This window comes from Anolis carolinensis, chromosome 6 (assembly GCF_035594765.1).
Source record: "Anolis carolinensis isolate JA03-04 chromosome 6, rAnoCar3.1.pri, whole genome shotgun sequence".
NCBI lineage: Eukaryota > Metazoa > Chordata > Lepidosauria > Squamata > Dactyloidae > Anolis > Anolis carolinensis.
Window position 1 is genome coordinate 5,103,009 of NC_085846.1, and position 27,941 is coordinate 5,130,949.

Consider the following 27,941-nt stretch of genomic DNA (forward strand, 5'->3'; position numbering starts at 1 on the left):
AAGTAGGACTCAGAAAAGCCAGCAGCAACCTGTTGCCTTCTTCCAACCCTCCCTTTCCTTTCCCATTCCCTCCAGACTCGAGGAAAGTAGGTCTCGGATGTCCCGGTCACCTGGCGACGCCTCACCTGTGGGATTTCCGCCTGGAAGAGGGCGAAAGGGGAGGGGGCTGGAGGGTGGCCTTGGGTCTCGGTTTCTGGTGACACTCCTCCTCCTCCTCCTCCGGCGCTGACGTCACGCGCCCCTTCCTTCCCTCCCTCCCTCCTTCCCTGGGCGCCAAAGGCATAAATACAGGTGCGCTCACCTGGCGCGCAGGTAAGCGCCTCCCGCCGCCTCCTTTGCGCGTTTCCTTGGGGTTGTTTGCTGCTCGGACGCCTCTCCTCCCGGGCTCTCATGGCCAACTCGGGCTTGCAGCTGCTGGGCTTCGCCTTGGCCCTCCTGGGCTGGATCGCCACCTTGGTGGCCACCATCATGCCCCAGTGGCAGATGTCCTCCTACGCCGGGGACAACATCATCACGGCCCAGGCCATCTACAAGGGCCTCTGGATGAACTGCGTCTGGCAGAGCACCGGGCAGATCGCCTGCAAGGTCTACGACTCCGTCCTGACCCTCGACAGTGAGTCTTTGGGGGGCATTTGGGGAGGAAAAGGGGGGTCTCCGGGAAGTGGGGCTTGGGAAAGGCGAGGGAGGGGCTCCAGGACCCTCGCAGAGTAATCTCACCCTTGGGCGTCGCCTTGGAGAGCAACAAAGCACAGTTTTCCCCAAGTCGGGGGCTTCAACGACTCAAAATTGAGCCACTAAGAGAGCAAAAAAAGCCCAGAATTCCCAGTTCAGGGGCGTTAATTACTCAGAATCCCTTTGAGCAAACAGGACCACCCCTTTGGGGAGCAACAAAGCCCAGAACCCTCAGTTCAGGGGATTTAATCACTCAGAATCCCTTTTGGGGAGCAACAAAGCCCAGTTTCCCCCAAGTCGGGGGCTTCAAAGACTCAGCCGTGAGCAACTAGGAGAACAAAAAAGCCCCAAATCCCCAGTTCAGGGGCGTTAATTACTCTGAATCCCTTTGAGCAAACAGGACCACCCCTTTGGGGAGCAACAAAGTCCAGAAACTCCAGTTCAGGGGCTTCAGATATACAGAATAACCCTTTTGAGGGACAACAAAGCCCAGAACTCCCAGTTTAGAAGCTTTAAAGTTTCCAAATCCCTTTGAGCAAACAGGATAACCCTTTTGGGAGAGCAATAAAGCACAGAATCCCCAGTTCAAGGGCTTTAAATGCTCAGAATATCTTTGAGCAAACAGGATAACCCTTTTGGGGGAGCAACAAAGCCCAGAATCCCCATTTCAAGGGCTTTAAATGGTCAGAATTCCTTTAGCAAATAGGACCACCCTTTTGGGGGGAGCAACAAAGCCCAGAACCCCCAGTTTAGAGGCTTCAAAGACTAAGATAAGAAAAACAAAGCCCAGAATCCCCAGTTCAAGGGCTTTAAATGCTCAGAATTTCTGAGCAAACAGGACAACCCTTTTAGAGGAGCAACCCCCAGTTTAGAGGCTTCAAAGACTAAGATAAGAATCCTTTTGAGCAAACAGGATAACCCTTTTGGGGAGCAACAAAGCCCAGAATCCGCAGTTCAAGGGCTTTAAATGTTCAGAATCTCTTTGAGCAAACAGGATAACCCTTTTGAGAGAGCAACAAATCCCAGAACCCCCAGTTCAGAGGTTTTAAATACTCCAAATCATTTTGGGGAAAATAAACTCCCGAGACCCCCATTTTCTGGACAAACAAACTCTCCTTAGTTTTACTGTATTTTCCCAGCTGTAAACTTTCCAGGACCCCAATGTTTTGATTCCCAGAAGCCCAATTTCAGGACTAGAACCTCCCAGAAACTAAACTTTTCAGGCTACTCACTTTCCACACTTCTTTTTGGACGACAAACTTCCCGAATCCTTGGATCAAATATTCCCAGAATCCACTTCCTTCTACTTCATGCTCCCAAAATCCTTATTTTTGGGACTTAGAAGCATCCAAAATCTACATTTGGGATTATATACTCCCTAAAATCTCTATTTCTCAAACTATTTGCTCCCCAAATCTGTTTTTTGGGGCTATGCACAACCCACTTTCTGGACTGCAAATGTACAGATTTCTAATTTAGGGGGATATATACTGCCAGGATCCCTAATTTTTGGTATAAAAGCCCCATTTTTTGGACTACAGACACCCAGAATCCTCATATTTTGGACTACAAACACCCAGAATCCCCATATTTTGGACTACAAACACCCAGAATCCCAATTTTTTGGACTACAAACACCCAGAATCCCCATATTTTGGATTACAAACATCCAGAATCCCCATATTTTGGACTACAAACACTCAGAATCCCCATATTTTGGACTACAGACACCCAGAATCCCCATATTTTGGATCACCCCACCTAGAACCCTCAATTTCCAGGCAATAGACTCGTAGAACTCCAATTTCTCAAGCTACATACACCCGAAATCCACATTTTGAGGGCCACAAACTCCCAGAATCCCCCTTTTTGGCACTGCAAACCCCACCCTTTTTTGTCTGCGGTCTGCTTTCATTTCTATTTCCTTTTGACTACAACCCCTATAAGCCCCATTTTCATGCCGTATTTGCCAATAAATTTCCTATTTTCCCTTCCACTTTCCCTTTTGAGGGACTATAACTCCCAGCATCCACCCAAAGTTGAATTTCCCCAAGTTTTGCTCCAAGGACTCAAATTCAGGTCTACAGGCCTGGGCAAACTTGGGCCCTCCCAGTGTTTTGGACTACAACTCCCACAATTCCTAACAGCCGGTAGGCTGTTAGGAATTGTGGGAGTTGTAGTCCAAAACACCGGGAGGGTCCAAGTTGGCCCAGGCCTGTAGACCTGAATTTGAGTCCTTGTTTTCCCCCTTCCTCCTTCTCTTCTTCTTCTCTTGGCCTTTGGCCCTTTCTTTACTGATTAACGAAGTTTCCTCCTAACGATGATTTTTCAACAGTTTTACTCCTTGTCTGCAAAAGGAAGCCAGTCATCCCACCCGAATACACACACCCTGTCATAAACACGCCTTTTCTCTACTATCGTTTCGAGTCGAGAGTTAAAGCAGAACTAGATAAAAGATAGACATCAAATTATGGGAAAAAATGAGAAAAAAATCCACCTTAAATTTAGATTATTTTGGCCAAACTGGCCTTTAATTGGAACAGAGAGAAAAGAGTGAGTAGTACATAGGATATCATCATACAAGGAACTATACTGGTCAGATATCTATGTTAATAGATATATATGTATGTTAATAGATAACATGGATGATCTTAAAACTCCTTGAAAATATATTTTTAAAGCTGTTGTAATGGGACTCAATAATTTTTGATTGGACAGATACATAATTAAATAGAATTAATCGTGGTGTTGAAAAAGATGCCAAGGGGTATCCAGTCCAAGATCCAGATATATAATAAATAGATTATGGATCAATAGATAGATAGATAGAATAAATCATGGATTTAAAAGAGACACTCAAAGGTCATCCAGCCCAAACTCCAAAATACAGGTAGGTAGGTAGATAGATAGATAGAATAATGGCTTTAAAAGGGACACTCAAAGGTCATCCAGTCCAACCCCCAAAATATAGATAGATAGATAGATAGATAGATAGATAGATAGATAGAGATAGATAGATAGCTTTAGAGGGGACCCCCAGAGGCCATCCAGTCCAACCCCTATTACAGATAGATTAGATAGGCAGGCAGGTAGGTAGAAGGCTTTAAAGGAGACCCCAAAGGCCATCCAGTCCCATACTTGAAATACAGATAGATTAGATACATAGAATCATGGCTTTAGAAGAGATCCCCAGTCTAACCCCCGAAATACAGATAGATTAGATATATAGAATTGTGGCTTTATAAGGGCCCCCCAAAAGCCATCCAGTCCAACCCCCAAAACACAGATAAATAGAATCATGGCTTTAGAAGGGATCCCCAAAGGCCATCCAGTCCAACCCCCAAAATACAGGTAGATTAGATAGGTAGGTAGATAGAATCGGGCTTTAAAAGCGACTCCCCAAAGACCATCCAGTACTGCTCTCCAAATACAGAGAGATAAATAAATAGATAGCTTTAGAAGGGACCCCCAAAGGCAATCCAGCCCAACCCCCAAAATACAGGTAGATTAGATAGATAGATAGACAGATAGATAAAATCATGGCTTTAAAAAGGGACCCCCAACGGTCATCCAATCCATCCACTGAAATACAGATAGATATGATAGATAGCTAGAATTGTGGCTTTAAAAGGGATCCACAAAGGACATCCACTCCAACCCCCCAAATGCACATAGATTAGATAGATAGATAGATAGATAGATAGATAGATAGATACTAGATAGAGAGATACTAGATAGATAGATAGATAGATAGATAGATAGATAGATAGAATCATGGCTTTAAAAGGGACACCCAAAGGTCATCCAGCCCAACCCCCCAATGCACATAAATTAGATAGATAGATAGGAAGAAAGAAAGAAAGAATGAATCATGGCTTTAAAAAGGGACACCCAAAGGACATCCAGCCCAACCCCCAAATGCACATAGATTAGATAGATAGATAGATAGATAGATAGATAGATAGATAGATAGATAGATAGACAGTCAGACAGAATGAATCATGGCTTTAAAAGGGACACCCAAAGGTCATCCAGTACAACCCCCAAAAGAAAGAAAGAAAGAAAGATAGATAGATAGATAGATAGATAGATAGATAGATAGATAGATAGATAGATGGAATAAATCATGGCTATAAAAGAGACACTCAAAGGTCATCCAGTCCAACCCCTGAAATACAGATAGATTAATTTAGAGGGGACACCCAAAGGCTATCCAGTCCAATCCCCCAAATAAATAGATAGATAGATAGCTTTAGAAGGGACACCCAAAGACCATCCAGTCCAACCCCTCAAATACAGAAATAGTGATACAGTAGAGTCTCGCTTATCCAACGTAAATGGGCCGGCAGAACGTTGGATAAGTGAATATGTTGGATAATAAGGAGAGATTAAGAAAAAGCCTATTAAACATCAAATTAGGTTATGATTTTACAAATTAAGCACCAAAACATCATTTTATACAACAAATTTGATAGAAAAGGTAGTTCAGTACGCAGTAATGCTATGTAGTAATTACTGTATTTACGAATTTAGCACCAAAATATCACAATGCATTGAAAACATTGACTACAAAAATGCGTTGGATAATCCAGAATGTTGGATAAGCGAGTGTTGGATAAGTGAGACTCTACTGTAGATAGATAAATAAATAGATAGTTTTAGAAGGGACTCCCAAAAGCCATCCAGTCCATCCACTGAAATATAGATAGATATGATAGATAGAAGGAATCATGGCTTTAAAAAGGGACACCCAAAGGTCATCCAGTCCAACCCCCAAAATATAGATAGATAGAAAGATAGATAGCTTTAGAGGGGACCCCAGAGGCCATCCAGTCTAACCCCCAAAATATAGATAGAGAGAGAGAGAGAGAGAAGAGAGAATCATGGCTTTAGAAGGGACACCCAAAGGCCATCCAGTCCAACCCCCAAAATACTGATAGACAGACAGACAGACAGATAGAATCTTGGCTTTAGAAGGGACACCCAAAGGCCATCCAGTCCAATCCCTCAAATACAGAAATAAATAGATAGAGATACTAATAAATAGTCTTAAAATCCTTTGAAAATATATTTCAAAAGGGACTCAGTTGGGTTACTTTCCTCTCCAGTTTTGAAGAGACAAAATAGGGGGCACTGGGGTATGCATCTGTACCCTTCCCACCTCTGTGGGGCTAGTTATAGTTAACCAGCCAGAGACTGCTCTCTGCACATGCCCAGAGGCTACCTCGCTGGCTGCTTCTCATGACATGCCAAAGAGGAGCTGCTTCTAATTAAAGCTTGCCCCGAGGGAGTTGGAGAGATCCAGTACAACAGGGCTGTGTGGGAGGGAGTGCTTTGAAACACCCACAAGTTTGCTCTGGTTTAAAAGTTCAAAGAATATGGGCAAACTTGGGCCCTCCAGGTTTTTTGGACTGCAACTCCCACAATTCCTAACAGCCGGTAGGCTGTTAGGAATTGTGGGAGTTGTAGTCCAAAACACCTGGAGGGCCCAAGTTTGCCCAAGTTCTCCATCCTGATCCCCTTCATATGCAGAACTACAATTCCCATCATCCCCATCCAACTCCTCCAAAGGTGTTGCTAGTCGTACATCTTCCCAAAGCCTTTTATGGCGGCGGCTTTCCCTTCGGAAACGATGGCTTTGGGGTTTCTCACCAGGATCTCAATCCTTTCCAAACCTTCAGGAATTTAAATGGCCCATAAATGGCATTTTGGGTGCTGATTTTGGGGATTAGGGGCAAATCCTGCTCCTTAAGGCTCTGTTTAGACAACAGCTTCAAAGCCACCGCCTGCCGCCTTTCCTTCTGGGAAAGGGCCCAAAGTCTTTTAATTAAATCTATATATAATAATAATATTGGGGGCTATGGAAAGGCCAGCTTGAAATGGCTTAGATGGAGACCCTCTTATGTATTTTTTCCCTGGCCATTTCCTCCTCCTCCTCCTCTTCCAAGGCCAAAGTTTGAGGCAACTTTGGTGGGACTCAAACTTTGCATTTCCGGCTCCCTTTGTGGAGTCTCCCTCCCTGAAAGTGCCTTGCTTGGCCGGTTGGGTCAGTTCCCCAAGGTTTTTCTTTTCTTCTTTCTCTTCTCTTTCTTCTTCCTTTCTTTCTCTCTCTCTTCATGGGTCACACCTTTCCGCAGTCTCAGCAAGACAAAGGAGCAAAGGAGTTGGCTCGACCGCATTTGTTTGTTTTCCACCATTAGAACCAGCTCATCCTGGGGCCATTTTAGACTAGAGAGGGGAGAAAAAGAGAATTATTTTACGCATCTAATAATAATAATAATAATAATAATAATAATAATAATAATAATAATAATGTGACGGTGGGGTAGGGGAAAAGAACAGATTTATTCTATGCAACACTTGCAAGATATGGCACATTGATGATGATGATGATGATAATAATAATAATAATATGACGGTGGGGTAGAGGAAAATAATGGATTTATTCTGTGCAACACCTGCACGATATGGCACATTGATGATGATGATGATGATAATAATAAGACTGTGAGTTAGAGGAAAAGAACAGATTTATTCTATGCAATACTTGCAAGATATGGCACATTGATGATGATGAATGATGATGATGATAATAATACGGTGGGGTAGAGGAAAATAATGGATTTATTCTATGCAACATTGATAATAAATATAAATAATAATAATAGGTAAAGGTAAAGGTTTTCCTCTGACGTTGTCCAGTCGTGACCATAATAATAATAATAATAATAATAATAATAATAATAATTGACAGTGGGGTAGAGGAAAATAATGGATTTATTCTATGCAACACCTGCAAGATATGGCACAATGATGATGATGATGATGATGATGATGATGATACAGTGGGGTAGAAGAAAAGAACGGATTTATTCTATGCAGCACCTGCAAGATATGGCACAATAGTAATGATACGGTGGGGTAGAGGAAAATAATGGATTTATTCTATGCAACACCTGCATGATATGGCTCATTGATGATGATGATGATGATGATAATAAAATTGGGTGAGTAAGGTGTGAGTAAGGAGCCTCCCGTGGCGCAGAGGGTTAAACCACTGAGCTGCTGAACTCGCTGATTGAAAGCTCAGCAGTTCGAATCTGGGGAGCAAGGTGAGCTCCTGCTGTTAGCCCCAGCTTCTGCCAACCTAGCAGTTTGAAAACATGCAAATGTGAGTAGATCAATAGGTACCGCTCCAGCGGGAAGGTCACCGTGCTCCATGCAGTCATGCCAGTGGCCACATGACCTGGAGGTGTCTACGGATCACTTCAGCTTAGTAATGGAGGTGAGCACCAACCCCCAGAGTCAGACACTTATGTGAGCAATAAGTGCAATATCTCTTTGATTGATGCATTCCAGTATGATGTAATACTGGAATAGATTCTGGTCCAAAACTATATTCTCTTTTCCAGACTAGCGGGATAATTTAGCTCCACTTCTTTCTGACTTAGGGTGTCCCTACACTGCGGGATTAATGCATTTTGACACTGCTTTAACTGCTATGGCCCTGGAAGTTGTAGTTTGGTGGAACGAGCCTCAGCAGGCTTGTAAAACTGCAACTCCCATTCAAACTGCTTTGATTAAACCGTGTAGAGCTTTTAAGATCCTTTCCCACTTTGTCTGCGTTCGGCTGACCCTATAAGGACCCCTCCTTCCCAATATATTGTGCTTTGTATGGAAACATCAGATCTCAAGGATGGATGGGGACCCCAAAGGTCGTCTAGACACACCCATCTGGACAATACAGGTGGCTCAATCCAATTGAAAATACTTTTGGGCTGCCTTGGTGTTGATTTTGCAGAGATTCTTTCCCATCATGGACCCTGCCAAGGTGCTGGACTACAACACCCATCACCCCCTGGGCAGCAAAGCTACCATGAATCCTCAGTTAGATAAAGACTAGAAATGATAGATTGGGAGAAGATGCTGACAGACTTTAGTTGGAGCTCTTTGGTTTATATGTGAGCCGTGTATTATCTTTGCAAGCCGAGAAGTTCCTCTTTGGACTATAACTCCCAGAATCCCAAGCTAAGGAAAGAGCAAAGTCGGATTTGGGGGGATTGTGGGTGTTGTAGTCCGGCATGTTGGCAGGTTATGAAAAATTACCTTTAGGATCTTCTGATCCAAATTATAACAAGTCTCTCTCTCTCTATATATATATATCTATATATATAAAAGAGTAATGAAATTTTGGCCTAGGACAAAACAACAAAACTACACATCCCAGAAACACTAAACTTGGCAGCACAACCCCTCATCCATGCCTCTACGTTCATACAACAAAAAGGAAAGAAAAATAAAGTCCTAATTAGAGGGAGAGGAATTATTGTTTTTATCCAATTGCTGCCAGTTAGAAGGCTAAGCTTCGCCCACTTGGTCTCCTAGCAACCCACTCAGCTCAGGGAACAGGCAGAGTTAGGCCTCACTTAGGCCTCTTCCACACTGCCTATAAAATACAGATTATCTGATTTTTAACTGGATTATATGATAGTGTAGACTCAAGGCCCTTCCACACAGCTATATAACCCATTTATAATGGACTTAATGTAAGGTAAAACCTTTACCCTTTACATTAACTACCACCAATTCCTCAATACTTTATTTCCCAGACCACCAGACTTTGCCACAGCAACGCGCGGCCGGGCACAGCTAGTATATATATAGTATGTATTTTGTCGCTCTTGTTTTCTGTTTTCTCCTAAAGTCTGCCCGAAGGTATGTTGCTTTGAAAGAGCAGGGCGAGGCTTTTTAGGTGCGGCTTGATGGACTGTCCGTAGCGAGGGAAAAAATACCAGCGGCGAGGCTCTGTTTTTAGTACTTTCCTCTTGTTTGATTTTCCTCTGAGGCTGAGAGAGTGCGACTTGCCTTCAATTGCCCAATGGGATTCGAACACAGTTCCGCTCGAGCTATGGATGCATTTACACTGTAGAATGAATGCAGTTCGATAACCATTTGAACTTGCCGTGACTCAAATGCGATGGGGATCCTGGGATTTGTAGTTTGCACCTTTGGGCAGGGAAGGCTTTGAAGCCCTTGCAAAACTACAACTCCCAGGACTCCATGATCAATGGCTATTAAAGGGATGTTTGGAGGAAGATTTGGCATACTTAGAAGAGAAATGCCTCCCTTTTATGGTCCCCGGCAGGCAATGTGTGCTGTGCTTAGATAGCTAAGAGACTACAACACCCATCAGTCTGAGTCACTGCCTAGAAATGAGCCTCGTTTCTAGTCAGTGACTCAGACTGATGGGTGTTGTAGTCTGTAACTTTCCAGTTTTGTGCTCTTTGGGGAGTTTTGGCTGACGATCCTCATCTACCATAATGGAAGGAAGCAATATCAGGGGATGATGGGTGCTGCAATCCAAAAATTTTGAGAAGGCAGCAAATTGAGGACATAGCTGCCGAAGGAAGAAAAGGAAGGAGGGGAAATTGACCACTGAGGTCTGCCGTTGGTCAAGATGAATGCTTACCTTTTGGACTACAACTCCCAAAATCCCCAGCTAACTAAAGGCTACAGCTTGGAGAATAATTGTAGATTGACAGACCTTTGAGCTAAGCTACTTCATTGGAACTCATTGGTTTCTAAGGCTTTGTTGAGTCTCTGGATGGATGGGAAAGGTTTCCCTTTGGACTACAACTCCCCAAATCCCCAGCTAACTAAAGGCTACAGCTTGGAGAATAATTGTAGATTGACAGACCTTTGAGCTAAGCTACTTCATTGGAACTCTTTGGTTTCTAAGGCTTTGTTGAGTCTCTGGATGGATGGGAAAAGTTTCCTTGTGGACTACAACTCCCAGAACTCCTTTGCTGGCTAGTTGGGGATACTGGGCATTGCAATCCACACTAAATTCTGCTTTTCTTGGGGATTCTAGATGATTATGAGACCAGGATTTCCTGGCTCTGTTTATAAAACCCAAGGCCTCCCTATCTTATCGGTCTTTGTTCTCTGTGAAAACAAACTTGCTCCTTCTGCGGCTGAAACTTGACCGCAAGGGTCAGGAGGAGGCAAAAGGCCTTGCAACAGGTATGGGCCAGCTTGGGCCCTCCAGGGGTTTTGGACTGCAACTCCCAGCATTCCTAACAGCCTCAGGCCCCTTCCTTTTGCCCCTCAGCCGCTTAAGCAGTTTTGGACTGCAACTCCCATGGACATTTGTAAAGTGTGTCCCATTATCGGATTATATTTCCTGGTGTAAACCATGGTGTTTTGGACTTCAACTCCCAGCATTCCTAACAGCCTCAGGCCCCTTCCTTTTGCCCCTCAGCCCCTTAAGCGGCTGAGGGGCAAAAGGAAAGGGCCTGAGGCTGTTAGGAATGCTGGGAGTTGCAGTCCAAAACACCTGGACGGAGGGCCCAAGCTGGCCCATACCTGTTGCAAGGCCTTATTCCTTTCTCTCCACTTCAGTTTCAGTGAAACTATGATTGATTTGTGACTGGCGTTGGTTGGGCTTCATTGCCTTTGCGTGAACACCTGTCCATGGGAGTCAGTGATGTCACCTGTCTCTCACCTGTGGCAGCGGAAGAGCCTTGGGCGGGGCCGGATGGGACCGGATCCCGATTCAGCATTCGGCCAAGTGAGAAGTGAGTCTCTTTTTCAGGCTCACGAAGCTCCCATTTTCTATTTTTACCTGTAGTGGTTTAATTCCTTACCTGCCACCTAGGTCTCAGGTGTTGAACTAAAATGGCCACTGAGTTGTGCCGAAATGGCTACCGAGTTGGACTCAAAGGACTGGCAAGTTGGATCAAAGGGCCACTGAGTTCAACCAAAGCGGCTACTGAATTGGACCCAAAGTTCTATCAGTTTGGCCCAAAATGGCTACTGAATTGGACTCAAAAGGCCACTCTGATCAAATCATTACTGTCATCTTCTTCCATGTAAATGTGCTTATGTATCCTTTTAATAATAATAGAGTAAAATAATACATGTAATAATAATAATAAATACAGGAAAATAATACATGTAATCATAAATAGAGTAAAATAATAAATGCAATAATAATAAGATCAGAGTGAAATAATAAATGTATTATAATAATACTAAAATAGAGTAAAATAAATGTAACAGTAGCAACAATAATAGAGAAAAATAATAAATGCAATAATTCCAATAATAATAGAGAAAAATAATAAATGTACCATATATTCTCGAGTATAAGCTGACCCAAATATAAGCCAACCCCTCACCCGAGTATAAGTCGAGGGGGAATTTTTCAGTCTTAAAAAAAGGGCTAAAAACTAGGCTTATACTTGAGTATATACAGTAAATTTTGGCTTTATTCTATTTATACACTGATTTGGGCCAAAATGCCTACTGAATGGGACATAGGGCCACAGATTTGGGCCAAAATGGCTATCAAGTTATGCCCAAAGGGCTACAAAGTTGGGTTAATATAGCTACTGAATTGGACCCAAAGGGCAACTGAGTAGCCAAAATGGCTACTGGATTGGATTCAAAAGGGCCATTGATTTGGGCCGCAATGGCTATCAAGTTGTGCCCAAAGAGCCACAAAGTTGGGGCAAAACAGCTACTGAATTGGACTCAAAAAGCAACCAATTCAGCTCAAAATGGCTACTGAATTGGATCCAAAAGGCCACCAATTTGGACCAAAACAGCTACTGAATTGGACCCCAAACGGCTACCTTTTAGGGCCAAAATGGCAACTGAATTGGACCCAAAAGGGCCACCTATTAGAGCCAAAATGCCTACTGAGTTGGACTCAAAGGGCTACCAAATTGGACCAAAATGGCCACTGAATTGTATCCAAAAGACCACCAATTTGGACTAAAATGGCTACAGAATTGGAGACTCAAAGGGCTACTAAGTTGGTCCCAAAGGGCCACCGATCCAGCCCAAAATGGCTACTGAATTAGACCTAAAAGACTACTGAGTTGGGCCAAAACAGCTACCAAATTGCTGACATTTCCGATAGAAATAAGAGATAGTTTTTCATCCTAGCCTTAGCCGAAGGAGCATAAATTCCATGCTTTCAGTAACAATACCTTCCCTATCTTTGTACAACCCGCTTAAAGCAAGTATCTTAAAAGGCTGAGCATAACATTCAAAGACATGATGACCCCCATATCCACGGGGCCAGTGCCGTGGTTTCATTGACCTGCAAAATATACCCCGTCTAGGTATTTGGTGCAGGATTCTTGGGTCATTTCAATAGGGTTTGCTCTCATCCACGGTTTGTGCTGGATTTGACTTTGCTGCTTTCCGAGGCCGTCCAAATTCCATGGTCACGCAGTGTTTACTATCAGGAAGTTATTGCTCAGGCTTGAGTCCAAACCGCCTTTTCCTTATCATTTGAATTTGGAACGGCAATGTCACACAACCCGTAACTGACAACTGGGTTTTGTCAAATCTATATTTCAACGTTTATTGATTGGTGGGAAAAGGAGCAAAGCCGGTTTGAGTTTGTGTTGTAAAATTATAAAATGTGCTTCCTCTATATGTGTGTCCTTTAAGGAAAGGATGCTTATATTTCCCATAGAAATTCAAAGAAAAGTGGAAACGCCCTTAAAATCACCCCCTATATGTGTATGTCCATATATGTGTATATATGTGTGTGTGTGTGTGTGTGTGTGTGTGTGTGTGTGTATATATATATATATATATATATATATATATATATATACATATACAGTATATAAATTTACATACATATATATACATACACACACACACACACACATATACTGTGTGTGTGTATATATATATATATATGTCTCTGTGTGTGTATATATATACATTTACATACATACACACACACGTGTGTGTGTGTATGTGTGTATGTGTATGTGTATATATATATATAGATGGTATATCAGGTTCAAACAGGATCTGTCTTCCATCAGCTATGGAAGCATTATTAGAGTCTCAATTTGGCAAACACAGGGTTGCATCTACACTGTGGACTTAATGCAGTTTGATACCGCTTTAACTACCATGACTTGTTGCTATGGAAACCGGGGAGGTGTAGTTTAGCAAAGCACTAAAGGCATCTACACTGTGAATGCAGTTTGATACCGCTTTAACTGACATGACTTGTTGCTATGGAAACCGGGCAGGTGTAGTTTAGCAAAGCACTAAAGGCATCTACACTGTGGACTTAATGCAGTTTGATACTGCTTTAACTGCCATGACTCATTGCTATGGAAACCGGGGAGGTGTAGTTCAGCAAAGCACTAAAGGCATCTACACTGTGGACTTAATGCAATTTGAAACCGTTTTAATTGCCATAACTCGTTGCTATGGAAACCGAGGAGGTGTAGTTTAGCGAAGCACTGAAGGCTAAAGACCTTGCAAAACTACATCTCCCAGGATCCCATTGCGTTGAGCCAGGGCAGTAAAAGTGGTACCAAACCGCATTAAGTCCACCGTGTAGATGCACCCTTAGATTGGATCTCCTTCATTAATGACATTTGTACTTTCTGGGTTTTTTTTTGTATTATATGGAAGGAAAAAGGGAAATTTCGGCTCCTCGTTTCATGGCTCCGAACCGCAAAGAGTTAAGCGAGGCGTGTGTTTTATGGCCCTCTGTTCACAAAAGGGCCCCTTTTAGACTTTGTCTCCTTTCCACCTGCAGAAACTCTACCTTTCGAGAGGCCAAAGGTGCGGAACCGAACACAGGTGTCCTCCCGTGTGTCCTCCCGTGTGTCCTATTTGCACCGTCCCTCCTTGTGTGACACAACTGTTGTGCAAAACTCACAAGCGCCGCTCTCCTCATTGAGCCCTTCCCAAAGTCTTGATTCTTCTCCCTGGCTTGGACAGGCTTCTCCATTTTCCCCGAGAAATTGATAAAAATATCAACAAGTTTACTCCAAATCCCCAAAGCTGATGGGAATTTAGGGATTTGTAGTTCTCCAAAGTACCTTTTTCAAGGGATTTTGGGTTGGCTGTGTAGTTCCTAATGTAGTTTAAGTTTTTTTTTATATTGAAGGATTTAATGACACAAAGGGCCGTTTTAATTTTCTACTTATTCTGCTTATTATTTTAGTTATAATTATATTACTATTATTATCACTATTATGGTTAAATGACTTAAAGGATTTCGTTATTTAGTAATTTTCTTCTCCTCACTAGTATTATTATGGCTTAATGACCCAAATGGCTTTTTCTTTTAACTTCCTTCTATCATTACTACTATTATTATGGATTATTATTATTATTATTATTATTATTGTATATAACTATTATCACTATTATGGCTGAATGACATAAAGGACTTCATTGTTTAGTAATTTTTCTTCTCACTATTATTATTGCTATTATTATGGCTTAATGACTCAAATGGCTTTTTGTTTTAACTTTCTTCTATCATTACTACTATTATTATGGTTTATTATTATTGTTATTATATTACTATTATTATCACTATTATGGTAGAATGACATAAAGGACTTCGTTGTTTAGTAATTTTTCTTCTTCTCACTATTATTATTGCTTTTATTATGGCTTAATGACCCAAATGGCTTTTTGTTTTAACTTCCTTCTTTCTATCACTACTATTATTATGGTTTATTATTATTATTATATTACTATTATCACTATTATGGTTGAATGACGTAAACGACTTTGTTGTTTGGTAATTGTTCTTTTTCGCACTATTATTACTGCTATTATTATGGCTTAACGATCCAAATGGCTTTTTGTTTTAACTTCCTTCTTTCTATCACTACTATTATTATGGTTTAATGACAGACGTGGTTTAATTGTTTTCTAACCTTCTTTTCTTCCTCTTTTTTTCATTTTATTCTGCTTTTATCCCTTTGCAACACAATATTTTGCAAAAGCAATACTTTAATGCATTTAGACAGTCTTAATTTGCATTGTAGGCATCTTTGTGGTTACTGGGTTGCTGTGAGTTTTCTGGGCAGTCTGGCCGTGTTCCAGAAGCATTCTCTCCTGACGTTTTGCCCACATCTATGACAGTAGTTGTGAGGTCTGCTGGAAACTAGGCAAGTGGGATTTATATATCTGTGGAAGGATGTCCAGGGTAGGAGAAAGAACTCTTGTCTGTTGGAGGCAAGTGTGAATGTTGCTGTTGGCCACTTTGATTAGCATTGAATAGCCTTGCAATTTCAAAGCCTGTTTGCTTCCTGCCTGAGGGAATCGTTTGTTGGAAGGTGTTGGCTGGCCCTGATTGTTTCCTGTCTTTGTTGGAAGGTGTTGGCTGGCCCTGATTGTTTCCTCTCCTGTTTTAGAGTTTTTAAATAGCCAGATTTAAGTAGCCAGATTTTTTGGACAATTTCAATAGAAAGGAGAAAACTATGAAAATGAATGAAATCTGGCTACCAGTATTTAAAAACTCTAAAATTAAGACAGTAAATAAAGAACAGGACTCAGAAAACAGTGGAATTCCAGACAGGGCCAGCTAACACCTCCCAACAAAGGATTCCCCCAGGCAGGAAGCAGCCAGTTTTTGAAGCTTGTAAGGCCATTCATTGCTAATTAAGCTGGCCCATGACAACATTCACACTTGCCTCCAACAGACGAAAGTTGTTTCTCCCACCCTGGACTTATTCCACAGGTATATACAGTAGAGTCTCACTTACCCAACACTCGCTTATCCAACGTTCTGGATTATCCAACATATTTTTGTTGTCAATGTTTTCAATACATCATGATATTTTGGTGCTAAATTTGTAAATTCAGTAATTACTACATAGCATTACTGCGTATTGAACTACTTTTTCAGTCCAATTGATTGTATAACATGATGTTTTGGTGCTTAATTTGTAAAATCATAACCTAATTTGATGTTTAATAGGCTTTTCCTTAATCCCTCCTTATTATCCAACATATTTGCTTATCCAACATTCTGCAGGCCCGTTTATGTTGGATAAGTGAGATTCTATTGTATATAAACCCCATTTGCCTAGTTTCCAACAGACCTCACAACCTCTGAGGATGGCTGCCATAGATGTGGGTGAAACGTCAGGAGAGAATGCTACTGGAACATGGCCAGACAGTCCAGAAAACTTACAGCAACCCAGTGATTCTGGCCATGGAATCCTTTGGCAACATATTTATGTTTAGCTTCCTTGGATCCCTATACTGTATAGTGTGAAAAATCAAGTAAATATATGAATCCAAATAAGATTGGACAAATTGGATAATCGAGGAAAAAGACATTCAGTTTCTTGATTGGGTGTATTGGCTGTGGATTCATTAGCAGAGGGCTGGACTAGATGGCCTTTGGGGAGCCCCTTCTCCCAATTCTGCGTTATACCTCTTATAGGAAATTAAAAGTCAAAGTGCATTGCTTTATGTACAGTATAGGCCAGGCCTGGGCAAACCTGGGCCCTCCGGGTGTTTTGGACTACAACTCCCACCATTCCTAACAGCCGGCAGGCTGTTAGGAATGGTGGGAGTTGTAGTCCAAAACACCCGGAGGGCCCAAGTTTGCCCAGGCCAGTAGACCTGAATTCGAATCCTTGCAACGAAAGCTGCTTCTTCTTCAAGAAACTCTTTCAAGGGTGTCGAGATGGTGATTCATTTCTCCTTATTTGCTCTGCTCTTCGTTCTGCAAACATATTTTCCTTGCCTTGCTTGGTCCCCACCCTGTTCCCAGGGAGCTTCCCTCTTTCGTGTTGACAACTGCGTTTTCTTTTCACTCGTCTTAAAAAAAAAAAACACACGAAACTGTCCGCATGACATCAAATTTGTTGGGTGTTGACCCTTTTTGCAACATTTCTTTCCTTGCAAACCATAGAAAAATGCAACTAAAGGTATGTCTAAAGCAGGCCTGGGCGAACTTGGGCTCTCCGGGTGTTTTGGACTGCAACTCCCACCATTCCTGACAGCCTCAGGCCCTTTCCTTTTGCCCCACGGCAGCTTAAGCAGTTTTGGACTGCAACTCCCATGGATATTTGTAAAGTGTGTCCCATTATCGGATTATATTTCCTGGTGTAAACCATGGTGTTTTGGACTTCAACTCCCTCCATTCCTATCAGCCTCAGGCCCTTTCCTTTTGCTCCTCAGCCGCTTAAGCGGCTGAGGAGCAAAAGGAAGGGGCCTGAGGCTGTTAGGAATGATGGAAGTTGCAGTCCAAAACACCCGGAGAGTCCAAGTTCGCCCAGACCTGCTTTAAACCATTTACAATCTATTGACATGCACCTGTTCTGGCTCTCTGCTTCATCTAAAGCCTGGCTTATACAGATATTATGTAATTTATCTGCAATCCTGGATACATGTAACTTTTGAGTGACTAAAGGAGGCAGAAACAGGAAGCTTTTGTTAGTACTGTATACAAATCATTCCAATTGTTACTTTAGACAATATACCGTATATACTCGAGTATAAGCCGACCCGAATATAAGCCGAGACAGCTAACTTTACCACGAAAAACTGGGAAAACATTGACTCCAGTATAAGCCGAGGGTGGAAAATTTCTGAACTAAAAATAGATAAAATTACATGAATTGAGGCATCAGTAGGTTAAATGTTTTTGAATATTTACATAAAGCTTATATTTAAGATAAGACTGTCCAACTCTGATCAAATCATTATTGTCATCTTCAATGTCAATGTGCTTATGTATCCTTTTAATAATAGAGTAAAATAATACATGTAATAATAATAATATTCATAAATAATAAATACAGTAAAATAATACATGTAATAATAGAGTAAAATAATAAATGCAATAATAATAAGATCAGAGTGAAATAATAAATGTATTATTACTGATAATAAAAATAGAGTAAAATAAATGTAATAGTAGCAACAATAATAGATAAAAATAATAAATGTAATAATACCAATAAATGTAATAATAATAATAATAAGATCAGAGTGAAATAATAAATGTATTATTAATAATAATGAAAAATAGAGCAAAATAAATGTAATAGTAACAACAATAATATAGAAAAATAATAAATGTAATAATACCAATAATAATAGAGAAAAATAATAAGTTTACCATATATTCTGGAGTATAAGCTGACCCAAATATAAGCCAACCAGGACCCTCACCCGAGTATAAGCCGAGGGGGGCTTTTTCAATCTTAAAAAAAGGGCTGAAAAACTAGGCTTATACTCGAGTATATACAGTATGTAAACATAAACAACACACAGCCCAAGCTTGCTGCCTACATATTGCATTTTCTTAAAGGTTGTGAGCTGCTTTGGGCCTTGATCCAGAAAGAATATCAACAACAATAATAATGGGTCGCTGTGAGTTTTCTAAGCTGTATAATAATAATAGGATCTCCTCATAATAGGATCTATTGATCTACTCACATTTGCATGTTTTCGAACTGCTAGGTTGGCAGAAGCTGGGGCTAACAGCGGTTGCTCACCCCATTCGCGGATTCGAACCTGCAACTTTTTGGTCCGCAAGTTAAGCAGCTCAGCGCTTTAACATGCTGCGCCATCGGGCTATCTTTGCTTACAATTTAAAAATCATGCTTTGATGTGGATTGGATAGGCCAGCCACATGTAACCCACTTTGCTCTCTGGAAACATTTTTGTTGATGCTTCTGCTGTTGTTATTACAATGAAATAATGTCTGTTATATTATTCCTAAAATAAATTATTATCATCATCATCAAAGCTGGGATGTAGGTTCCCAAATGTGTTGTACTGCAATATCTAGTAGTCCCAATTATAATGTTAATTATGATTGATTACAATAAAATAATAATCATTATTTATATTGCATTATTGCTAAAATAAGGTATTATTATTATTATTATTATTATCATTGTCATCACCATCTTTTCACACAGCTATAGAGCTGGGATGTAGGCGCCGAAATGTGCTGGACTGTAATATACAATAATCTCAATTATTATTATTATCATCGTCATCACCACCACCATCATTTCACAATGCTATAGAGCTGGGATATAGGCAATATCCAATAGTCCCAATTATTATTATTTCTCATAGCTATAGATCTGGGATATAGGCTCACAAGTGTTCGGGGCTGCAATATCCAATAGTTCTGAATTATTATTTTACACAGCAATAGAGCTGGGATGCAGGCTCCCAAATGTGCTGGACTGCAATATCCAGTAGTCCCAAATTATTATTATTTTACACAACAATAGAGCTGGGATGCAGGCTTCCAAATGTGCTGGACTGCAATATCCAGTAGTCCCAAATTATTATTATTTTACACAACAATAGAGCTGGGATGTAGGCTCCCAAATGTACTAGACTGCAATATCCAGTAGTCCCAAATTATCATGATTGCTCCCAAATGTTGAATATTGAAGAATGCTGGGAGTTGTAGTCCAACGGAACTCCAACGTAGTAATTTGGTAGCCACAACCGGATAGCCAGTAGTCCCAATTCATCATCATGATTGCTCCCAAATGTTGAATATTGAAGAATGCTGGGAGTTGTAGTCCAACGGAACTCCAACATAGTAATTTGGTAGCCACAACCGGATAGCCAGTAGTCCCAATTCATCATCATGATTGCTCCCAAATGTTGAATATTGAAGAATGCTGGGAGTTGTAGTCCAACGGAACTCCAACGTAGTAATTTGGTAGCCACAACCGGATAGCCAGTAGTCCCAATTCATCATCATGATTGCTCCCAGATGTTGAATATTGAAGAATGCTGGGAGTTGTAGTCCAACGGAACTCCAACGTAGTAATTTGGTAGCCACAACCGGATAGCCAGTAGTCCCAATTCATCATCATGATTGCTCCCAAATGTTGAATATTGAAGAATGCTGGGAGTTGTAGTCCAACGGAACTCCAACGTAGTAATTTGGTAGCCACAACCGGATAGCCAGTAGTCCCAATTCATCATCATGATTGCTCCCAAATGTTGAATATTGAAGAATGCTGGGAGTTGTAGTCCAACGGAACTCCAACATAGTAATTTGGTAGCCACAACCGGATAGCCAGTAGTCCTAATTCATCATCATGATTGCTCCCAAATGTTGAATATTGAAGAATGCTGGGAGTTGTAGTCCAACGGAACTCCAACGTAGTAATTTGGTAGCCACAACCGGATAGCCAGTAGTCCTAATTCATCATCATGATTGCTCCCAAATGTTGAATATTGAAGAATGCTGGGAGTTGTAGTCCAACGGAACTCCAACATAGTAATTTGGTAGCCACAACCGGATAGCCAGTAGTCCCAATTCATCATCATGATTGCTCCCAGATGTTGAATATTGAAGAATGCTGGGAGTTGTAGTCCAACGGAACTCCAACGTAGTAATTTGGTAGCCACAACCGGATAGCCAGTAGTCCCAATTCATCATCATGATTGCTCCCAGATGTTGAATATTGAAGAATGCTGGGAGTTGTAGTCCAACGGAACTCCAACGTTGTAAGTTGGTAGCCACAACCGGATAGCCAGTAGTCCCAATTCATCATCATGATTGCTCCCAGATGTTGAATATTGAAGAATGCTGGGAGTTGTAGTCCAACGGAACTCCAACGTTGTAAGTTGGTAGCCACAACCGGATAGCCAGTAGTCCCAATTCATCATCATGATTGCTCCCAGATGTTGAATATTGAAGAATGCTGGGAGTTGTAGTCCAACGGAACTCCAACGTTGTAAGTTGGTAGCCACAACCGGATAGCTAGCAGTCCCAATTAATAATAATAATCATCATCATCATCATTGCTTCCAAATGTTGAATATTGAAGAATGCTGGGAGTTGTAGTCCAATGGAAATCCAACGTATTAAGTTTGTAGGCACTACCAGATAGCCAACATTTCTGGGCAGGCTTTTTGGAGGACTATTTCCCAGCATACCACGGACCTATGCTGGCTGGGGATGATGGGCATTGTTGTCCAACAAGTAATGCATGCTCTGAAGTCCACGTGTGGCTTGCAATGGTGCAGAAGGATTGCTGACCTCTCTCCGCTTGTCCTGCCTTTCTCCCCAGCTGCCATGCAAGCCACCCGGGCCCTGATGGTGGTCTCGCTGGTCCTGGGGGTCCTGGCCATGGCCATTGCCATCATGGGCATGAAGTGCACCCGCTGCGGAGGAGACGACAAGACCAGGAAGGCCCGCATCGCCATGGGTGGAGGCATTGTCTTCCTCGTCTCCGGTAAGCTCCCAAAGCCTTGGAATGTTGTTTTTTTAAATTTGTACTTCCATTCTTCTTCTTTGCAGTACAATAGTGTATTTTAGAGTTCTTGCTTGTATTTAAGTTATGTATATGTCTTCGCCCCTTTTCTTCAATCTACTGTATATACTCAAGTATAAGCCTAGTTTTTCAGCCTTTTTTTAGGACTGAAAAAAAAAACCCTCCTCAGCTTATACTCGGGTGAGGGTCCTGGTGGGCTTATATTCAGGTCAGTTTATACTCAAGTATATATGGTATATTTATTTATTTTTCTCTATTATTATTGGTATTGTTACAATTATTATTTTACTCTATTTATTATTGTTACATTTATTTTATTCTATTATTGTTACTTTTACATTTTTTTAACTCTATTTTTGTTATTAATACATTTATTACTTTACTCTATTATTACATTTATTATTTTACTGCATTTTATTATTATTATTGCATTTATCATTTTACTCTATTATTATTAAAAGTCTTATCCTCATGTATATACAGTAATTGGTCTTCCTATATTTGCTGCCCAATTTATCATGCAAGTTTTTACTAATTCTGATTCGGTAGACCATTCCAATAATTTTCTATATAGTCTTGTTATATTCTTCTTATCTGTGGGAATCAGTTTTTCCCAAAAGGTTTCTTTGTCACTGAAGCCTATCTTCTTACCAAGATTACTGCATATACTGTGTATATATTGTTTGCCTTTGGATGGGTTTATCTTACACACACACACACACACACACACACACACACACACACACACACACACACAGAGTAGAGTCTCACTTATCCAAGCTAAACGGGCCGGCATAAGCTTGGATAAGTGAATATCTTGGATAATAAGGAGGGATTAAGGAAAAGCCTATTAAACATCAAATTAGGTTGTGATTTTACAAATTAAGCACCAAAATATCATGTTTTATAGCAAACTTGACAGAAAAAGCAGTTCAATACGCGGTAATGTTATGCTGTAATTACTGTATTTACGAATTTAGCACCAAAATATCACGATATATTGAAAACATTGACGACAAAAATGCCTTGGATAATCCAGAACCTTGGATAAGCGAGGCTTGGATAAGTGAGACTCTACTGTGTGTGTGTGTGTGTGTGTGTGTGTGTGTGTGTGTATATATATATATATATATAGAGAGAGAGAGAGAGAGACAAAGTGGTGTCTAGCACTTTGAACCTGGGTTCAAATCCCTTCCAAAGCCATATATTGTTTGCCTTATCTTAATTATATCACAGCCACCAGATTGTGAAAAAGCAAAGCCTTGCAAGACCTTTTATTTTGGCTTTAAGGCTGCACAGTGGAGGCCATATCCTGCTTTTTCCTCCTCTTCAGACTTTGCCATTTGTACAGAGATCAATCTATTGTTCAAATGGATTCCCCGCAGTCCTTTCCAGCCTCTGTCAATATCATAAATGGCTCTAGAAGGGAGTAAATGTTTCAGTTTGTCCAGAGTTAGAGCAAGCTATAGACTTGGAAGGGTCTCCCAGAGATCATCCGGTCTAACCCAATGGCTGTCGAGAGAGGCACAATCGAAACCCTCACGACAGACTTTTGATCAAACCGGGCTGTGGCGCAGCTGGCTAGTAACCAGCTGCAATAAATCACTACTGACCGAGAGGTCATGAGTTCGAAGCCCGGGTTGGGTTAAGCCCCCGACCATTAAATAGCCCGGCTTGCTGTTGACCTATGCAGCCCCGAAAGACAGTTGCATCTGTCAAGTAGGGAAATTTAGGTATGCTTTATGCGGGAGGCTATTTTAACTAATTTACAACATCATAAAAACTGCCAGCAAAACACGAGGAAAGGAATGAGGAAGTACAGCCACTAGTGGGCGGTGAAGCAACAGCTCCCCCTGTGGCCGGAATCGTGAAGCTGGAAAAAAATGTTAAATGCCTCTGTGTCTGTCTATATATATTGTTTGTCTGTTGGCATTGAATGTTTGCCATATATGTGTTCATTGTAATCCGCCCTGAGTCCCCTTCGGGGTGAGAAAGAAGGGCGGAATATAAATACTGTAAATAAATAAACCCATCTCTCCTTGGATCCAGGTTTGTGCTGCCTCGTCGCTTGCTCCTGGATCGGAAACCAGACTGTGCAGAACTTCTACAATAGCTTGGTGCCCATCAATTCAAAGTGAGTTCTCCTTTAAGAACAACCTTCGATGGGGATGGATGGGGAAAGTAATGGGAGGCGCAACACTTTAGACCAGGCATGGGCCAACTTGGGCCCTCCGGGTGTTTTGGACTTCAACTCCCACCATTCCTAACAGCCTACCGGCTGTTAGGAATGGTGGGAGTTGAAGTCCAAAACACCCGGAGGGCCCAAGTTGGCCCATGCCTGGTTTAGACTGAGAAACACCTTTGGAAAGGACTACAAAGCCCAGAATCCCCCGGGCCAGGGTGCGGATTATAATGTGGCCCATGCACCACAACATCCAGACCTTGGACTGTTTTGCTCTCATAATGTACTCGTTGAACCTTCTAACGAATGCCCATGCGCTCCAGCATTTTCCATGTGCTGTATTAATATACCCAGAAGTGGCTAAGAGTATTGGTCATTTTACTTTTTGGACCTTCTAATGCACATGTGCTCAGGACAAGAGCATTTTTCATAGCCCAACTGTATCTATGTGTTACCCAGAAGGCGAAAATCTGATATTTTACTTTTTGAATCTTCTAATGCACATGTGCTCAGGACAAGAGCATTTTTCATAGCCCAATTGTATCTATGTGTTACCCAGAAGGCAAAATCTGATAGTTTACTTTTTGAATCTTCTAATGCACATGTGCTCAGGACAAGAGCATTTTTCATAGCCCAATTGTATCTATGTGTTACCCAGAAGGCGAAAATCTGATATTTTACTTTTTGAACCTTCTAATGCACATGTGCTCAGGACAAGAGCATTTTTCACAGCCCAACTGTATCTATGTGTTACCCAGAAGGCGAAAATCTGATATTTTACTTTTTGAACCTTCTAATGCACATGTGCTCAGGACAAGAGCATTTTTCACAGCCCAACTGTATCTATGTGTGTTACCCAGAAGGCGAAAATCTGATATTTTACTTTTTGAACCTTCTAATGCACATGTGCTCAGGACAAGAGCATTTTTCATAGCCCAACTGTATCTATGTGTGTTACCCAGAAGGCGAAAATCTGATATTTTACTTTTTGAACCTTCTAATGCACACATGCTCAGGACAAGAGCATTTTTCATAGCCCAACTGTATCTATGTGTTACTGTTGTAGATGACGGGAGAGATAACGCAAGAGAGATCCTTTGAGAGGCCAAAAAGTCCGGTTTATTATATTCAGCCGAGTCTCTGGAAGTGGAATCTCTTCCAAAAAGCAAACCAGAGCCCCGATCAAGGCGTTGACTTGCCTTTTATACATTTTCAGACAAAGAACATGCTTCTACATACATCTCATCATTAGTACGTCACTTCACATGCTTACATACATGGGCATAAATATGCACAATAAGCATTTTTCATAGCCCAACTGTATCTATGTGTTACCCAGAAGGCAAAAATCTGATATTTTAATTTTTGAACTTTTGAATGCACATGTGCTTTGGCCAAAAGGGTAGTCTACAAAAGCATGTGCTCCAAATGCAAATATTTCATCATAGTTAGCTTCCATATACTGTATACCTAAAAGAAGGTCCTTTACATGCGCTATGCATGAAAGCATTTTTCATAGCCTAACTTGCTCCATTGATGTAACTAGAAGTCTAAAGCTTCCTTATTAATGTGCCGTATATACTCGAGTATAAGCCAACCCGAATATAAGCCGAGGCACCTAATTTTACCACACAAAAAAACTGGGAAAATGTTGACTCAAGTATAAGCCGAGAGCGGTAAATCTCACAAATGAAAATAAATCATAATAAAATTACATTTTTGAATATTTACATAAAACTGTAATTTAAGATAACACTGTCCAACTCTGATTAAATCATTATTCTCAACTTCTTCAATGTAAATGTGCTTATGTATCCTTTTAATAATAATAATAATAATAATAATAATAATAAAGTAAAACAATAAATGTAATAATAATAAATACAGTAAAATAATAAATGTAATAATAGAGTAAATTAATAAATGTAATAACAATAATAAATAGAGTAAAATAATAAATGCAATAACAATAATATCAGAACTAAATAATAAATGTTTTAATAATAATAATAAAGAATAGATTAAAATAAATGTAACAGTAGCAAAATAATAAGAGTAAAATGATAAATGTAATAATAATAATAATAGAGTAAAACAACTGTAATAATAATAATAAATACAGTAAAATAAATAAATGTAATAATAGAGTAAATTAATAAATGTAATAACAATAATAAATAGAGTAAAATAATAAATGCAATAACAATATCAGAACCAAATAATAAATGTATTAATAATAATAAAGAATAGATTAAAATAAATGTAACAGTAGCAATAATAATAAGAGTAAAATGATAAATGTAATAATAATAGAGTACAATAATAAATCTAATGTCAATAATAATAGTAGAAAATAATAAATGTACCATATATATACTTGTGTATAAGATGACTATTTGTTAGACTGACGCTCGATCTACATTGCCCTATATCCCAGGATCTGATCCCAGATTATCTGGCAGCATGGATTCATATAATCCAGTGCAAAGCAGATAATCTGGGATCAAATCCTGGGATATAGAGTAGTGTAGATCCAGCTTGATACTTCTCAAGGACACACCTCTTTCTCTGAACTCATGGCAAGCCTTTGTTCTTCTCCCGTAAGCATGGAGAGAGGCAAGATGTCTGCTGCAAGTTTGTTTGTTTGTTAGATAGCTGGGTGTCGGGTTCTCTTCTCCCAGTTGTGCTGTGGGTCAGTCTTCCACCAGAAAAAGCACCAAGACACACGCTGGTAGATTCCAACAGGTTTTAGTGTACAGAATACCAGAACCATCTCTTTGGCCCATTTATATAGGGGCTCTCACATACCAGAGGGTCATTGAGGTTTTATGGCTGGCCCGTTTTATGGCTGGCATCTGTTCTTTGTCAGCGCTTGCTCTGTTTCTGGAGATGTCAAAAATCGGAGATCATGACATCATTATTGTACAGAATACCAGAACCTTCTCTTTGGCCCATTTATATAGGGGCTCTCACATACCAGAGGGTAATTGAGGTTTTATGGCTGGCCCGTTGTTATGGCTGCCATCTGTTCTTTGTCAGCCGACCGGAAATGTCAAAGATCGGAGATCATGACATCATTATTGTACAGAATACCAGAACCTTCTCTTTGGCCCATTTATATAGGGGCTCTCACATACCAGAGGGTAATTGAGGTTTTATGGCTGGCCCGTTGTTATGGCTGCCATCTGTTCTTTGTCAGCCGACCGGAAATGTCAAAGATCGGAGATCATGACATCATTATTGTACAGAATACCAGAACCTTCTCTTTGGCCCATTTATATAGGGGCTCTCACATACCAGAGGGTAATTGAGGTTTTATGGCTGGCCCGTTGTTATGGCTGCCATCTGTTCTTTGTCAGCCGACCGGAAATGTCAAAGATCGGAGATCATGACATCATTATTGTACAGAATACCAGAACCTTCTCTTTGGCCCATTTATATAGGGGCTCTCACATACCAGAGGGTAATTGAGGTTTTATGGCTGGCCCGTTGTTATGGCTGGCATCTGCTCTTTGTCAGCCGACCGGAGGTGTCAAAGATTGGAGATCATGACATCGGGCCCTGTATTAACTAGTAGTGTAGATCTTTGAGTCAAGTCTTTTATTTTGTCAGAGCTGACCTGTGTGTTCCCTTTCCCAGGTACGAATTTGGGGCGGCCAATTTCATTGGCTGGGCGGGGTCGTGCCTGCTGCTCCTGGGCGGGGGGCTCCTCTCCTGCTCCTGCCCCTCCAAAGAAGGCTACAGCGGGCGCTCCTACCCGCAAGGCAAGCCCATCTCCAAGCCCGGCAGCAGCAGCAGGGAATACGTCTGAGAGAGAGTCCCGCCCCCGACACACCTGCCCCAGGCACACCTGGAAGACACACCTGGACTCTGCCCGGTGCCACACACACACACACCTGGCGGATCTTGAACCTCGGCCCCCTCGGAGTGCCTTTTTAACGTTCTGCATTTCATAACGCGGTTTTTTAAGAAACTTAATTGTACTACTTTTTGAAAAAAATAAACTGGCTTTGTAATTA

General features: G+C 41.0%; 1 protein-coding gene across 1 annotated transcript; it reads left to right on the forward strand.

Annotated features, from left to right (window-relative positions):
* Nucleotides 1-27,941, forward strand: cldn7 (claudin 7). Its single transcript, XM_062984570.1, has 4 exons — nt 1-613; nt 21,537-21,701; nt 23,790-23,874; nt 27,562-27,941. The coding sequence occupies exons 1-4, from the start codon at nt 391-393 to the stop codon at nt 27,731-27,733; spliced, it is 645 nt and encodes a 214-aa protein (XP_062840640.1). The 5' UTR covers nt 1-390; the 3' UTR covers nt 27,734-27,941.